The sequence below is a fragment of the Diprion similis genome, chromosome 11 (genome assembly GCF_021155765.1).
Source record: "Diprion similis isolate iyDipSimi1 chromosome 11, iyDipSimi1.1, whole genome shotgun sequence".
Taxonomy (NCBI): Eukaryota; Metazoa; Arthropoda; class Insecta; order Hymenoptera; family Diprionidae; genus Diprion; species Diprion similis.
Window position 1 is genome coordinate 2,216,493 of NC_060115.1, and position 15,788 is coordinate 2,232,280.

The 15,788-nt window shown below is 38.4% G+C and overlaps 1 protein-coding gene across 1 annotated transcript in view; it reads right to left on the bottom strand.

Moving 5' to 3' along the window:
• Positions 1 to 15,257, bottom strand: part of LOC124412479 (neurobeachin) — a 243,182-nt gene extending 227,925 nt beyond the window's left edge. The window contains exon 1 of the mRNA XM_046892370.1: positions 14,797 to 15,257. Within this exon, the coding sequence (XP_046748326.1) occupies positions 14,797 to 14,955 (159 nt within the window). The 5' untranslated portion in view covers positions 14,956 to 15,257. The remainder of the gene's footprint in view (positions 1 to 14,796) is intronic.
• Positions 15,258 to 15,788: the final 531 nt, after the last annotated feature.

Here is a 15,788-nt window from a genome sequence, read left to right on the forward strand (position 1 = left end):
GCTACTACCCCTGCAAGTAGTAGTGGTGATGGTGGTGGTGGTGGTGGTGGTGGTGGTGGTGGTGGTGGAGGTGGTGGTGAGGGTTGACAGGACAGAGACGATTATAAGAGCAGCGAACGGCACTCGAGCTCATTATTCACTATGATGAAAGCGAGAGAGAAATAATATCCTTCACCCTACGTAATCACGATTACACACTCTCCTGCGTGTATTGGTATATATATATATAGGTATCTACTTGCAGCCATATAGCCGTGCGGAAAATTTGAAGAAATTCGCTTTTTTATCACCGTCGCGCATTCCTTGCGAACAAAAACGAATGATTTAAGTGTATACAAAGAAGAAGAAGAAGAAGAAGAAGATCACGCGAGTAATTACGAGATAAGATACGATGAGACTAATCCTTCCCCCCCCCCCCCCCCCCCCCCCCCCCCCCCTCCACCGCCCCAAGCATTCTTTTTTTGTCAAGATATTTTTATTATTTCAGGATACAATAACACGCGATAAGAATGATTATATTATGATGAATATCTTAAGTGCGATTAACAAAAAAAAAAAGAAAAAAAAAAGGAAACCAAGCTGCCGAAATGTTTTGCATGCAAATAATTATACCTACCTATATTAATATTTATCTCAAAATATCTCTCCGCTCTCTCTTAACCCTATATACCTGTTTTACATAACCAATCTCAGGAGAGAAAATAATAAACCGAATAAATGGTATGCGTAGGATAATAATAATAATAACAACAACAATACAGATAGCAATGCCAAGATGAATTTTCAATTACCAACGCTGTTTTCATTATGTACATAGAATAATATTGATAGCAATAGTAATAATAATAATAATAATAATAATAACAACAACGAACAACTAAACGATTCGTCTTCGAATTCTAGAGATTCAGAGAATAGCGGCTGGCAGAGGGTATGAGTATAATATCATATATATATGTATATGTATGTATAGAAATACCCATAACTGCTGCTTGCCGCTTGCTGCTATACGAGCTGGAGATGGAAAAGCTCTGAATCGTTGAATTCCGGTAGGATTTATAGTGTAGGCAGCGCAACACTGCGCTTCGCGAGGCCATTGATAACTCTCGAGAGCAAGGGGTGGAGAAGTGTCAACAAATATAACCTAACCTAACCCTAAACTCGAGGTGCAATAGAGAATTTCGATGATTTATTGACATAGAATCTTTGGAACATTTCCAGCGGTTATTATATATGTATAGAAAACTGAAATGATCGAGTTATAGGCAACAGTCGATCATCGTAGGTACTGCGAAAATTCTTTTTTGGTACCTATAGTGAATTACACATGTACCTACGTATAATCCGTTGTATATTAAACCCATAGAAACGTCAAATTTTATCAATTTATAAATTATATCCCGCTTGTACGTGTAACGAAAGCTTTATTGTTAGATATTAACCACGTGATCTTGATTATCTTGAAAATGTGGTTTTCGATTTTCATGATACTTAGTTACATTAAATTTTCTTTCGAACACAGATTTTTTAATCAATCGATATAGTTCATTCCTCGGCCATATTGGTATTATAACATAAGTTTCCCTAACACCGCACACTAATCCTCCCGCTCTTTCCCTTTCCTCCTCCTTCCGTACCCAAAAACTAAACCAAACTATCTTTTCGTCTAAGTTACTTCTATATACGTAGGTTCCTACGCCTACCACACAGATATCTATCTATAAATAATCCAAGCTCGTGTGAAATAAAATCACCGAACCGGACACAACGGACAATAAAAGCAGAGAGATTCCGTTATCGACGTAATACGAATAAGAGAGGCGGGAGGTGTAAAAAAAGAAAGAGAATCCCCGGGATGGTATAATACGTTGGTCGGGTTTGGGATACACTTAGGGTAGACGGTAAGACGTATGAAGCAGCCAGGTATCGAGGGTCGAGGGTCGGAGGTCGAGGGTCGAGAGTGGGACGACGGCGAGGATGGCGAGGATGGCGAGGATGGCGAGGATGGCGAGGATGGCGAGGATGGCGAGGATGGCGAGGATGGCGAGGATGGCGAGGATGGCGAGGATGGCCAGAGGCCAGGGAAGACGATCGGGACCCGCGGGCCCTACCCCGCACGCGATCAACAGTAGGTAATAACGAGCATTAGGTCGACGGGCGTCTGACTAAGCACCGACCGCTACTACTCAGCGACGAGCACGCGACCCTCACGCGCGACCCAGTTATCGCTACTTGTGCTCTCCTCTCCTCTCCTCGTCGTGGAACTCGCAAACCTTTGGACCCAAGGAATTTTCGTGAGGGAAAATAAGAAAGATAAAGAGAGGAGAAAAACGTGTTTATAACGATGTCGTGAAAAAGCTCAGCGTTAATTACCGCCCCAATTGGCGTGGTGGCGAAATTTTAGACATTATATGTACAATGTTTATTGTATATATATACTATTAGTGATAGTGATTGAGGTCTCTAATACGTATTTAATTTAGAAAATTTAAGATGCAAATTATAAGGTATTTATCCGTGGTAATCGTCGAGAGGTATATACGGAGCGCGTGAAAACGCTCATTCAGTGCTCAATTAATGACTTATTGAAAGTGTGTTGGTATTATAGAGGGTTGATACAGACGGCGGTGTCGGAAGGGGATGACTGATGCGATTAGAGCGCAGGTGGATTTCGACAAAATTGATACCACGCACCGACACGGGATGAGGTGAAATCCAATTCGTGTGACATCGGCTTAAAAGATCACCAGCTGCGGCCAGCGGTAGACGGGGTTCGTTCCTACGATCTACATATATAACGTATACGAGAGAGAGCGAGCGAGAGAGCGAAAGAGAGAGAGAAAATAGCGGGAATATACGCGAGGTTCTAACTCGAGTAAGCTGATGTTGGGACAACAGGAACGAAGCTAAGGGTGAAAAGGAAGGAGAGAGCAGAGAGAGAAGGAAAACTGCTGGATAAACGCCGGAGAGAGAAAGAAGACAACGAAGTACGGAAGCTGCAGCAGCATGGCTGGGGGTGGGGGTGCAGGTTGCAGAGAACGGCAAGCTGGGCGGGAATCCTCGAGTCGAAGCCCGCGAGAGCTTTCAAGCTTTTCTAGCGACAAAAATACGAATAGATCCCTGGCACTCGCGCACTTGTTGTCGTCTTATGATTCTCTCTCATTTTTCCCCCGCGTTTCCACCCTCAATAGGGGTACCACAGGGTGTAGAATTGTAGATACACCTTGTTGTAGTTATTTACCTCGCGCGACGAAGTGCGATAATCTAAAAGATATTTAAATATTAAAGATACGGATAGCTTGCGAGGATTGTCTCGATTATTTTTAATTTGTTGCATAATTTCGTTTTCTTTTCTTTTTTTTTTTGTTATTTTGTGCTTCGTTTACGTTTAGAGACGTCAACGAGGGCAGAGTTAAATTCGAGGATCGCAAGAATCATGCCGCACGCTTGCATTTTAACTTCAGCAACTTGAGCTACTGCGAGTTGGATCTATTTATATATATATAGATCTTCAAGCTGTACATAACCGTCCAGAGTGCAAAGCTTTAATCCTGCTCACTTTACGCGAGATTTTCCGGCTAATCCTTTGCGCAGTCTTCCCGCAACCGCTTGTCTAACGTTAAAGTCCCGTTTAAATAGTCGTCAACCTCCGGGATAAAATTGAATGCTAATTATTGTTCAAACGACAAAGCTTTGGTTACAAAATATTTCTAAATTTTTTTCATTCATCTCATTCAATTTTAGTTCCATCTTACAAATTCCGTATACTATACATAATATTCTCCCTAAAAAATTTTTCACAAATTTTCTACGTTGCGATAAACGGTAGCACAAGAAAAGTAACAAAAAAAAAAACACTTTCTTTTTAATCGCAAATTAATATTATTTTTTTTTTCTCCAAACACCCTACCGCGTATTTTAAACATAATATAAATATTAGGTTAGATTGGGTGTTTCTATAAAGAAAACTTAAAATTTCTTTCGCTACAAGAAACCAGCTCATCGTCGGTTAGCTGACGAATATTCTCATTGCTCAACACTCTAACATTTTACGCTGCATGCAAAACCTCTCTCACATCAGCTTTAACCCCCCCACCCCGGAAATTTCGCAAGTGTCAACCTGACGCCAACGCACTTTATCCGAATGAACGAACGCGTCTACATACGTCCGCATGTGCATATATGATGTACATTAAACCTATATATATATGTATATACATTATATATATGTATATATATAAACATGCATGTAGGTTAGGTTACATGTCAAGCAGTGTACCGTCAAGTGGAAGGACCGTTCCGGTTAACTCGAGCCAACGTTGCTATACACATTTCGAAAATATTTCATTCCTCGTTCGTTTTTGTCAATAGTATAAAATAGCAAAACCCTGTAGGAAAGGGTGGAGCAAAATTGGCCCCTTAAGAAAATAATGCCAAAAATCAGAATAAAATGTATAAAGTAAGTATGAGTTCCGAATAATTCATATTTTATAAAAAATTAAGGTTGTTCAGTTAATCCCTTGTTATTTAAAAAATTTCAGGGGGACCGCATTGCCCCCCACCCCCCCCCCTCCCATATAAAATTGATGGTTTTAAAACTGAGGTAAAAGTTTCCAATGCCGACTAGTATATACAAAAGAATTTTTTTACCCAATTCAGAGATTCGACAATTGTTAATTTTTTTTAAATGTACCTTCTTATTGTTTTCCACCTTTTCTTTCTTCCTTTCTTTCTTTCTTTACTTATTAACTCACCGTATTTCTACAATATAGGTATAATTTATATGTACATACATACAACAACCGTTTGTTCATCCATAGAGTGAAGAATTTTTCTTCTCGTATGCGGTAAAACAGACGAAAAAAAACTTGCATGACTCGGTAATAAACTACTTTCAATTTCCTCATGTGTTATCGCTTTCCCACGATACGCGCCTCACATTCTATTGTGCATGCATGTAAAGTTTTTGCAAAAAAAAAATTGACGTCGTCTGTGGCACGCTTTTTTACGTCCTCCTGTCTACCGGAAATATAATCGGTAATGCTTGATGCGTGCACTGTGTTGTATAAAAGATATATGTTCATGTTATCTAATATACATACATACCTATGCACGTAAAATAGACCTACAATACTACCTTGATATACAAACCGTATACGATGGTCGAAGAGAGAAAAAATAAACTATGTATAATAATAAACCCAGGATCGATAAACGTTGTGACTCGTTGTTATATATACATATATATATATATATATATAAGTATATTACTGTTGACCTGTACATGTATGGTGACTGTGAACCGATGACTCTGCACGCTGCCGACGTATAATTATTAATTTTATTATTTAAAAAGACGATGTTTTACAGGAGAAGTGATTACGCAGGTTGCTTGATGCTTTTTTTTTTTAACTACCTATTGTAATTAACTCGTCAATTTTTTTTTTTTTTTCACCGCGAAAAAGAGAAACGTAAAGCCTGATCGAAGCGATGATGAATAGCTGTAGTACGAGTGAAGAGAGGATAATTTTTTCTTTATGTCATTAAATGTGATTTTCGTGTAATACATGATATTGTAGCGAAAAGTCTAATCTCGCGATCTATATTTAATCTAATCTTTAAACTAGGAAGGCTGAGAACAGAATTTAGGGTAATTGACACGGAGCATGATTATCACATATTACAGATACGGCAGTAGATATATGGATATATATATATATATATATAATAATTATCGCTTCGATTACGTTTGCGATACAATATCGCGATATGATAAAAAGAAAATCAATTATAGAAGGAAAATCATTCAAGACGCGATCAGCTTCGATTAAATTATATTATTAAACTGAGCAGCCCGCGTTTCAGGGTGTCCAGTTATTTGTGAAAACGTAATTTCCTGAGAATTCCAGGTTTTCCAGGCAAGAATCATTATTCATTCAGTTTGTTATCACGTACACAATAAATGAAAAATACAATAGTCACACGAACAAGAATATTCATATTTGACTAGAGAGCAGAGCTCATTGCGAATCGAATTTTTAAGCATTCGCTAGCACGTACAATTTGTAAGAAATCAGGGCTTCGTTCACGATCATTGCCTGAAAGTTGAAAGAAAATTTTATTTTTTCCCACCAAATAGCTAAATTTTTATGAACCGAGGATAAAAATTAGTATATTATTCCAGATACGACATGAAATTCCAAGTTTTTTTCCAGAGGATATCAAATTCCCTGAGAATTCCCTGATCCCATAATTTCCATGAATACTGGACACCCTGTTTGTGTGAATACCCAGAACCGTATAATAATTTATTGTTTGAAGATACAATTTATTCATAAAACAGAAAAAAGGCACGATGACGATGACGAAAATGAAAATAAAAATTTTTATACCGAATTGCAAGAAGAAAGAAAAAACAAAAACCACCCGACGTATATAATTTCACCCCATCGATCTGCAGCGGTGTGATGAATAAGAGCGTAAGGCATGCTGCCCCGTTCGAAATCCCTCAATTCCTATAGGATAATACACACGTGGTATATATACACGGGATTAAAAATTTAATTACCTTAATTATACGCAGGGTATCGCGCGCATGATTAATATATCATATATATGTATGTATATATATATTACATATACACGTATAAACATATAAAGGTATACATACGTGTTGACATGATATAATTCTTGGTTCATTTTTTCTTTTATATTTTATAATTTAGATCCTTGCACGGATTAATTACGGCGAGCGGTCACGTCGCCGAAGGGGGTGGGGGTTGGGGGGGGGGGGGGGGGGGTGAATAAATTAATATTTACGGTGTAATCTTCTTGAAAATTAATTTTTTGAATTGTAAAATAAGATTTTTTTCAAAATTACAACTCTACGATTATTATTATTGTTATTATTATTATTGTCAGGACGATTCGCGCTGAGCTGAATTGTTTTTTAATATCGATTTTGTTGTTTAACCTCAAGAACCCGTAAGCAAATCTGTTTTAGCAGATTCTTAAATTATATTATGCAAGTTGTGAAGTATAATTAAATGTATAATACTTGTGTGTAAAATGAATAATAATTTGAGCCGTTAAGATACCTGGAAAATGAAAATAACTGCCTTGATGAAAAAAGCAGGGAAAATAAGGAAGACAAAGGCCTTTCTGGGCGGTGCAACAGCCCCGTTAATTTCGAGACATCCTGCAGAGCTTGTGATAAAAGATACCGGAGCTGCTACCCTAAGGATATAAGGATATAGAGACCTAATAACAAGGATCCGAATGTGAACGATGCGCAGGCGCGGCGAAGAAAAATCGCACGCAGAGCCACGAGCATTACAAAATTGTTATTTTCCAAGCGATTGTATATTTGTATGCAGTATAAGTGGGACATTCCACGTTAATTTCACCTTATTTTTTCTACGATTATTCTCACTTTCAATGGATACTCAGTTTTGTTTTTCGACTGAATTTGAATTTTCTACACTTTCTAAAAAAATTTGTAAAAATTCCAAAAAATTCTACGTCAGATATAAAATTTTTAATAGCTTGGACCCGGAATGGGCCGATTTTCTAATTTTGGTCTGTAAAGTTTTTTAATTTTGGTCGATCGATAAAATCGTTTCTAAAAATTGTAGAACATTCAAATTGAGTCTAAAAAGAAATCACAAAATAAACCGAGTACCTTTCAAGGTGAGAACAATCATAGGAAAAATCGTGTGCCAAATGTGAGAGGTCAAAGGTAAAACCCAGGTCGAATTGGCGTGGAATGTCTGTGAATATATATATATATATATATATATATATACACAGACGATGTGTGTAAATGAATAACGAATGTAATACCCAACTTGCTGTTGCAGATAAGTCTATAGAAAAATGGCGGATCGTGTTCATTCGATACTAAATTATCCGATATTATTATCCCATATCGAGCGGTCGGGATTTTCAAGGGAAAATAAGAAGAAAAGGTTAAGCTACTAAATTCATGCAAAATATATAGCACATCAATGTCCACTCGAATTTTAACATATTTTATTAACAATGTTTGGAATCCTTTGGAATTTTTCTACCTGAAAAGAATTCGATATCGTACAAGTTAGTATTCGAGTAACTTGTTAGTAGCTTTACCTAGGCTAGGCTGTAAATTATAAACAAACGCTGATTGATTAAATGTGAAAAAAAAGTGATCGAGTAAAGTTACGGAAACGTAATTTTTCCAGAATTCGTCGATGGAAGAAGGTTTGCCAATCGAATTCCAAAGCTCTCCAAAAAGTTGGACTGACCGGAAAAACCTTTTTTCTGGAAATGAATGTAAAATAATAATTTTTCATCTCGGACTGTCTTCTTCACGTCGATCGAGATGCCGAATCGATATCGTCCGCCATTCGCCATCACTCGACGTCTATTGTCTTACATGAGCTTGTTGAACCGATAAAGTCATTTCCATCTACCAAGCGAGCCTTTGTATATTACTGAGGACCCTCGACTGAACTGAACAAGACACGATTTTCCTTTATTCAATTGCCGATTCGATGTAATAATATGTTCAAAGTAGAAGAGGAGGGGACTAGTGTTACTTCTTAAGAGGATGCTGTTAGTCAGTATTTACCGACCGAGTAAAATTTTACCGATTCAAACCATTAACCAAGCTCACGCATTACTAAACCAATAAAGTTACAGATAACGCGATTCTACATACAAAATGCCGGATACGATTGTAAATAAAAACAACATTTTTTTCCCAAGAGACGTAATAGAATTACCTCCAATCGCAGGAATAAATTCCCTGAGTTATAACCTCGCATATGAAGTAAAAAAAAAATTTTTGAACACCTTCGTTCAACATTGGATACAAAATGAGGCTGAGATCTGAAATATTTTTTCCTAAATGCTGCTGTAAACATAAAAATGATAATGCGATAAACTAAGCTGTAATAATTGCCATAGATGCAAGTGTAAGTAACTATAGACGATAGCGAGCGTGTATAGAATTGAGAGAAGGGCTCGAAATTGCTGCGACGGTCGACGAAGACGACGATGATGATGATGATGATGATGAGAAATATTGTCGTCGAGTTCCGCTGATTACTACATGGAGTATATTACAACCTGGTAGGTAGATGGCGGATGATGATGAAGTTGTGTGCCGCGCGACAGGGCTTATACCTAACCATACCCGAGAAGTAGGTAAATTATGATTTTACAACACATGTTTCAACTCCAATCTTTCTCTGCCTCTCTCTCTTGCTAGAATATTATTCTCTTGATTAATACTAGTTCAACTTATTTCGATTCTCTCGACCTTCACCTTCTTTTTTTGTCTGTATTTCCTTAATTATCTATATACTGTACTCTCCTCTTTTTCATTATGGCCTAATCTCAGGCTACGGCATAAATAAATCGCATCTAATCTAATCTAATCTAATCTAAGATCTCTCTTTCTCCCCCTCCCAATGCCTTTATTTTCTGTTTCTTTTCTCTTTCCGCATTGTCAATTGAGGTTTACTGTGTGTTTAATTTGCACAAACTAACCCTCAAAGACTTGTAATAATATTTATAGATTATAAGTTGTTGGTACAAGTAAAATTTCATGTAGATATAATATATATGAAACAATTCTTCATCGCCAAAAACTTGGCGCCAAGATGACTGCGATTCTTACATCGTTGTATAAGAGTTAAAAAACAATTAAAACAGTAAATAAAAGTATTTTTTACTTCCCGTTTCTTCTATATTACATTAAATATCCAATGAAGATAAGAATAAGAACGAAGGATAAAAGTAAGAACCAATATTATTACGTACGTTGAGTAAAAATGACAAAAACAAGTGATATATTATAAAATGCACGTACGTAAAAATATATGAGAAAAAAGTTACACAATTCATTGATACGATAATAAAAGAAAGAAAGAAAAACCTGGGGGGGGGGGGAGAGGGTCCCAGAAAACGATGATATACGTACGCTACGTCGAAAGAAACATTAGAGAGGAGGTGGTAGAGGAGGAGACGAAGATCGTCTGCGACAGGGTGTATTGGTGTGTGTATGTGTGCATATCGAAAACATCCCAAGTGTGCGACAGAAACGTGTCGTGTATGGTTTCGTGACCTATACAAAGTTCGATGATGCGTGCGGAATTTCTCATTCGAATATAAGCGAAGAGAACGGAATACGTATAAGAGAGCGTTGTTGAAATAAGAGAGAAGGATACGATACAAAAGAATATCGAGAGCGAAAAAGGAGATGAGGGAAAAAGAAAAAAAAACCATTCAAGGAAAAAGAATAAACATACATAATATTTTCGTAGGTATATATACGCAGAAATTTTTTTTTTTTTTTTTTTTTTTGTGAATTTCAAAAGCCTCCGTTACACATATATATATATACACATTATACATATATACTATACATATATAATGCAGTATATTACTTATACCTTCTCTTTTTCTCCCTCTCTCTTTTTTTACTTTGGGGTGCTCACCCTGGTATAATAAAATACTTTCTATTCTATTCCATTCTATTCTCTCTTTGTCTCTCCCTCTCTCTCTTAAAGCTCAACCCGTCCCCGGGGTTCATCGGAGATTTCTGAACCTGCCTAGTTAGTTAGCTATATAGCTAACCAGTCACCTAGTTGCCACGCTACGATGCCCGATAAGATTACGGTGATTAAGCAGCTCCTCTTACCCACCCTCTCCTCCCTTTCCCCTTCGATAACAACGTCGACGCTTATCAGACTCGCGGATTTTCAACCTGCAGCATTGCAGAAGCAAGCAGAGCGCAAATGTGTAAGAGAAATCGACCGGGTCGATTAATGAAAAATGACGACAACGTGAAATAGAATTGCACGCATCGCGTAATAATACTTTTATTCTCTATCCCTGTCTTCCTCGATTGACTCTTCTTTTATTTTTATTTATTTTCTATTTTTTTATAATTTTCATTCTTTACGAAAATTTCACCGAAAGTTTCCAACCTTCGATATTTATTTTATCGTGAAATATGGGAAAATAAATTTTTCCACAGCTAATTATCGAAAAGATATAATTTTTCATATTTCAAGCAAGTGATTGTGATAATTTAAAATATCAAACGTGTACCAAACATTGAATTTTTCTATCGACTCTAAGGTAAAAAAGGCGCGAAATTACTCGCGCATGGATCTAACAGCAAGCCTCCTCCCGAATCAAAAGTGTATAATTACGATATAATAATACAGAGTTTACATTACACAAAACTCGACCGTATACGCACGATAAACTTTTTCGTTATACATAATAAAGCGGAAGGTTGAAGCAAGAGGTTGAACCTGTTACATCCGGTACGCCGGTATAATCTCTGCCGGGGATAAAATTTGCAGAACCTGAACGAGCGAGCGAGCGAGTCTGAGTCAGTCTCTTCCCTTGCTAATCGCAAACTTTCCGTCTCATCATTATACAGTTATTTCGCAAAACGTTTACTCCCTTTACGCATTAGAATAATTGTTTTGGGATAATTATGCTTCGTAACGCGTCTTTGGAGACTAGTCAAAAACGGGAAGATTGAAAACGCGAAGATCCGTATAAAAAGTATGCAATTTCAGAGTTCGTAAATTGAAGAATAAAAATAAAAAATAAAAACAAAAAAAAAAAAAGATGAGACAACACTAAAAATTTTTTTGCTATCCCTCTCTTCGAGATTATTATAAAAAAAAAATTATGTTTAAACAGCTGCAAGTGACATATATATTATATATATATATATATATATATATGTTACAGAATTTTCTTTCCGTCATCTTGAACGATATTTTCACGACGACCAACGAAAAAAAAATTATCATTCTTTCTGGCCCACCCTAATATATAGGTATATATAAATAATAGGATAAGGATAAAAATAATACAAGGACTGCCGATCGCCATTCGTTGGCGATACTTGGGCATATGCATAGAAACTATAAGTTCGTACACGGTGTGACGGTAATGAAATTTTTTGTAAACATCGGCGGTATGATGGTGTGGGTGGCGGTGCAGTGTGACGGCACGCTTTAGCGAGAAACTCTCCAGAAGAACGAGGCCGAGAGTATAATACATAAAAAGGGGATGAGGGCTGCTGGCAGCCGAACAAAGCCATCAAGGAAACAAATACCACCACCACCACGTGACTTAACACATCGCGAAAGAGGGTTGCTATCGAAACAACACAAACGATAACCCGATTGCTATATATACTATACGTTAAAAACAACAGGCAATTGCAAAGCATCGATAGAATTTATCGCATATTGGAGAAGAAAGAAACAAAACCCGAATGATGATAATAAGAATAATAATATAACACTTGAGGAAGATAAAACTATGCATACAAGAAAATAAATAAATGAATACATATACATTTATTTATCTCTCTCTCTCTCTTTCACTTCCTCTTTCTCAATTAGCTGTATAACCCCGCCGCGTGCACGCGTGTAAAATCGTTGACGAAAAGTTATGTTGTAATATAAATAAACCCGTAAATATAAGTAAAGAAAAAAATAAAGGAACGAGAACAGCAGCAGAGGTTACAAGTTATATTGAACAACCTATATTTCGTCGCATATTACTTTGGCCGTGCTTAAACCGAAGATTTAGGGGTGGCACTAGGGGAGAGACAGAGAAAGAAAGAGAGAGAGAGAGAGGGAGAAGGGAGAGGGAATTCGGAGAGTCAGAAACGACCCTGTATAAGCGCCCCGCGATAAGAGAAGAGGATTTCACGGCGTCGCGGCGCATTTCAAACCCTTCTTCGTCTTCTCCTCTTCCTTCTCCCCCTTCAAGTACTCCTTCTTTTTCTCTTCTTATACTGTATTCCCGATATAATACGAGAGAGCAAACCACCGCCTCGTCCTTTCCTTATTCCATCTGCTAATATATCACCTGACCACCGTCTTAATCATTATTGACACCGTTTTAATTGCACCTTAATTATACATCGACTTCTTTTCCCGGAGGCAAGGGAATGGGGAGGAGGAATACACCGCAGTGGCTTGTGTTTGATCAGTTGTATCCACAAACTGCCTCTTCCGAATCGACACAACCCGCACAGTTTGCATATAACGCTACTGATGATGATGAATGAATGATCTGCAGGTCAACGACGAGAACGTCGCTTTCTGTTCCGTTAGAAAACTATACATTATGCGACGGAATAATTATGCTGAATGAATAATTAATTTCTACGTTTTACGAAGAGAAGAATATTTCTCTGTGATTTGCCTGCATCGCGTCTTAAAATTAAAACGGCGAAAGAAAAAAAGTAAGAAAAAATAATAACGAGATTGACGAGCTTGCAGTTGTGCACAGATTCATAATTTTCATCGAAAGGACTACACTCTCCTAGATCCTGTTGTTAACAATAACATTCAATTTAACGTTTACTTCCGACACGCTCATTGATAATTTATTTTATAAAATTTCAAGCTCTCGCTGGCAATGAGTCTTCCGGATTTCACGATTCAAAGCTTCGTCGCAATCGGAATAATGCGTTCGCTCTCTTTCCAGTGGGTAACACACGTGCAATTTCCGGGTAAATTTTGTATTTCACTCCGTCGCACCCAGGACTGCCGGTTTAAAGCACGTAGCAGCAATTCTTTTTCCCATTTTCCACTCGCAGAGCGGCGGCAATTCTGTGGATACGAATTGTTACTCTCTCTCGTATACCTCGAGAGAACGGCAGTGAAGGTATAACGTTTAGAGCAATTTCGCAACGACTTGAGCATAATACATCTGCTGGTCAATTACGGCTGCTAATTATATCCAGCCTGTTAAATACACGGTCGAAATTGCTTGCCGTGTGTGTACTTAAGAAATGCCGTTTTCCGATTGGTCACGTTTTCATTCTCTCCATTCGTTATTATTTATTTTTCTTACGCCGTGTTTTCTTCTTCTTCACTTTCATTCGACCTGGCGTATATGTATCGGACACGCCGACGGCACGTCGCAGCTGATGTTTCACCCGCTATGTATTACGTATCAACCTAACTACGAGAAACACACGTGTGTCTGGGATTTGTCGACGCCGCAGTCTCTGACGTATTCCGGAGTCCGACTTTCAGTTTCGATCTTCGCCCTCCGTTTCCTCTGCGTCTCTCTTTTTACGGTCTAAAGTTTACCACGAAGGTCGGATTATCGTTGTAATTAGCGGCGATTGATTTAGGTTTAATTACAACAAAGCGGGGAGTGAAAACAGCGAAACGTAAAATAAACGCGTGGGATTGTATAGCCCGGGGTAAAAACTCTCGGTCTTGAATGAAGGTAACGAAAGGCCAAAAACCCCTGTGAAATTCTATATTAAGAAGTCGGCGGATGGGAATAACAACAAACGAAAAAATTTGACAAACTCTGTGTGTTCTTTCGGTTTGTTGTAACCGGTGTAACGTCAGGTTACGTTAGAGAGTGGGCGTATTGACAAGGGGGGGGGGGGGGGGGGTGTAACCGGTTGGAGAAGTGAAAAGAGCGATTCAGGCGATATTACAAGACGGAAAGACGACGAACCGGAGGATCCGTCGAGTATCCGAAACACCGGACTAGCTTTAAGAAAAAAAATATCAAAGCTCGACGGAAATATGCGTTATTTCTGTCAAAATATCCGGTGTCGTGGTTGACAGTTTGAGGTTCAGGAAGAATCTCGTAGAAACAGAAAAACAGCAGCGTCTTAAGTAAACGACGATGTGAAAGAAGAGATGAAAAATTGCGTCGGATTGACTTGTTTTCCGCCTTGTAAGCGGCAGCCGGTGGCTGGATTGAAAGAAAGATGAAAAGGCGTGATAGCCGGGCACTTACCAAGTGAAGAACGGTGTTGACCACCTCGCGATTAGACACCTGTCCCACCTCGATCAGTCCGATCAACACAGCGAATTTCAGGCTATCGTTCATCGCCATCGCGACAACCTCCTCTGGACGTTTTATGTCGCTGAACGGTGGATTTTTAACGTCCGCCATGGCGGCCGCGCACCTTTTACTTTCACGCTTTTCTCAAACGGTTAAATAATACTTAATATACCGCGCACAACGTTGACTCGTCAATGATAGCTCTTCACCGTCACATGATAATACAACACAAATTGATCTGCCATGTTGGAAAGTGGGTACTGTTATGAACGGCCTGCCAACCTCACCGACGACGAAGTCACTAGGCCCAACGCGCAGCTGTAACTAGACGAGGAGCGAGCGCTTCGACTGCGTTCCAAATTCAAACGGACTGGATTCGTGACGCGCGCGTCTAACGTCCGATGCTCATTTCACTCGGTGGAAATCTAGAAGAAGAAAAAACATATGAAAGTGCGATTTTTAGAGACCGCAACTTTTTTTTTCTTACAGTTTGGCGAGGGGGGGGGGGGGAGATGGTCGTTGATAGTCTAATTCTGAATCCAGATTATCGAGAAGATTTTGGAGTAGCCTCGGCCGCCATTTTGAATTTATAATTTAAATCAGAACATATCGTTATCGTTGACAAAACATTGGTATGACCTAAATTATGGGGAATGCAATATTTTACGAGCTTAGAAATGACTATTTTTAGTCAAAAGTTGATTATTTGACCGAAACAAATTCCCACGTAAATTCAAGATTCAAGCGGCCGAAGTTACTACAGAATTTGGTCGATGTTCTGGATTTAGATTACCAATCATATCGGTACACAGCGATTGGATGAAGAAAAATGCGGTATCTCGAGGAATTACAATCGCGATTGTATGTACATACGTACATTCTGACTGGACTATAAACAGACACGCGTCGATTTCCGTGCCTGATGTTTACGCCAAACAACCGAC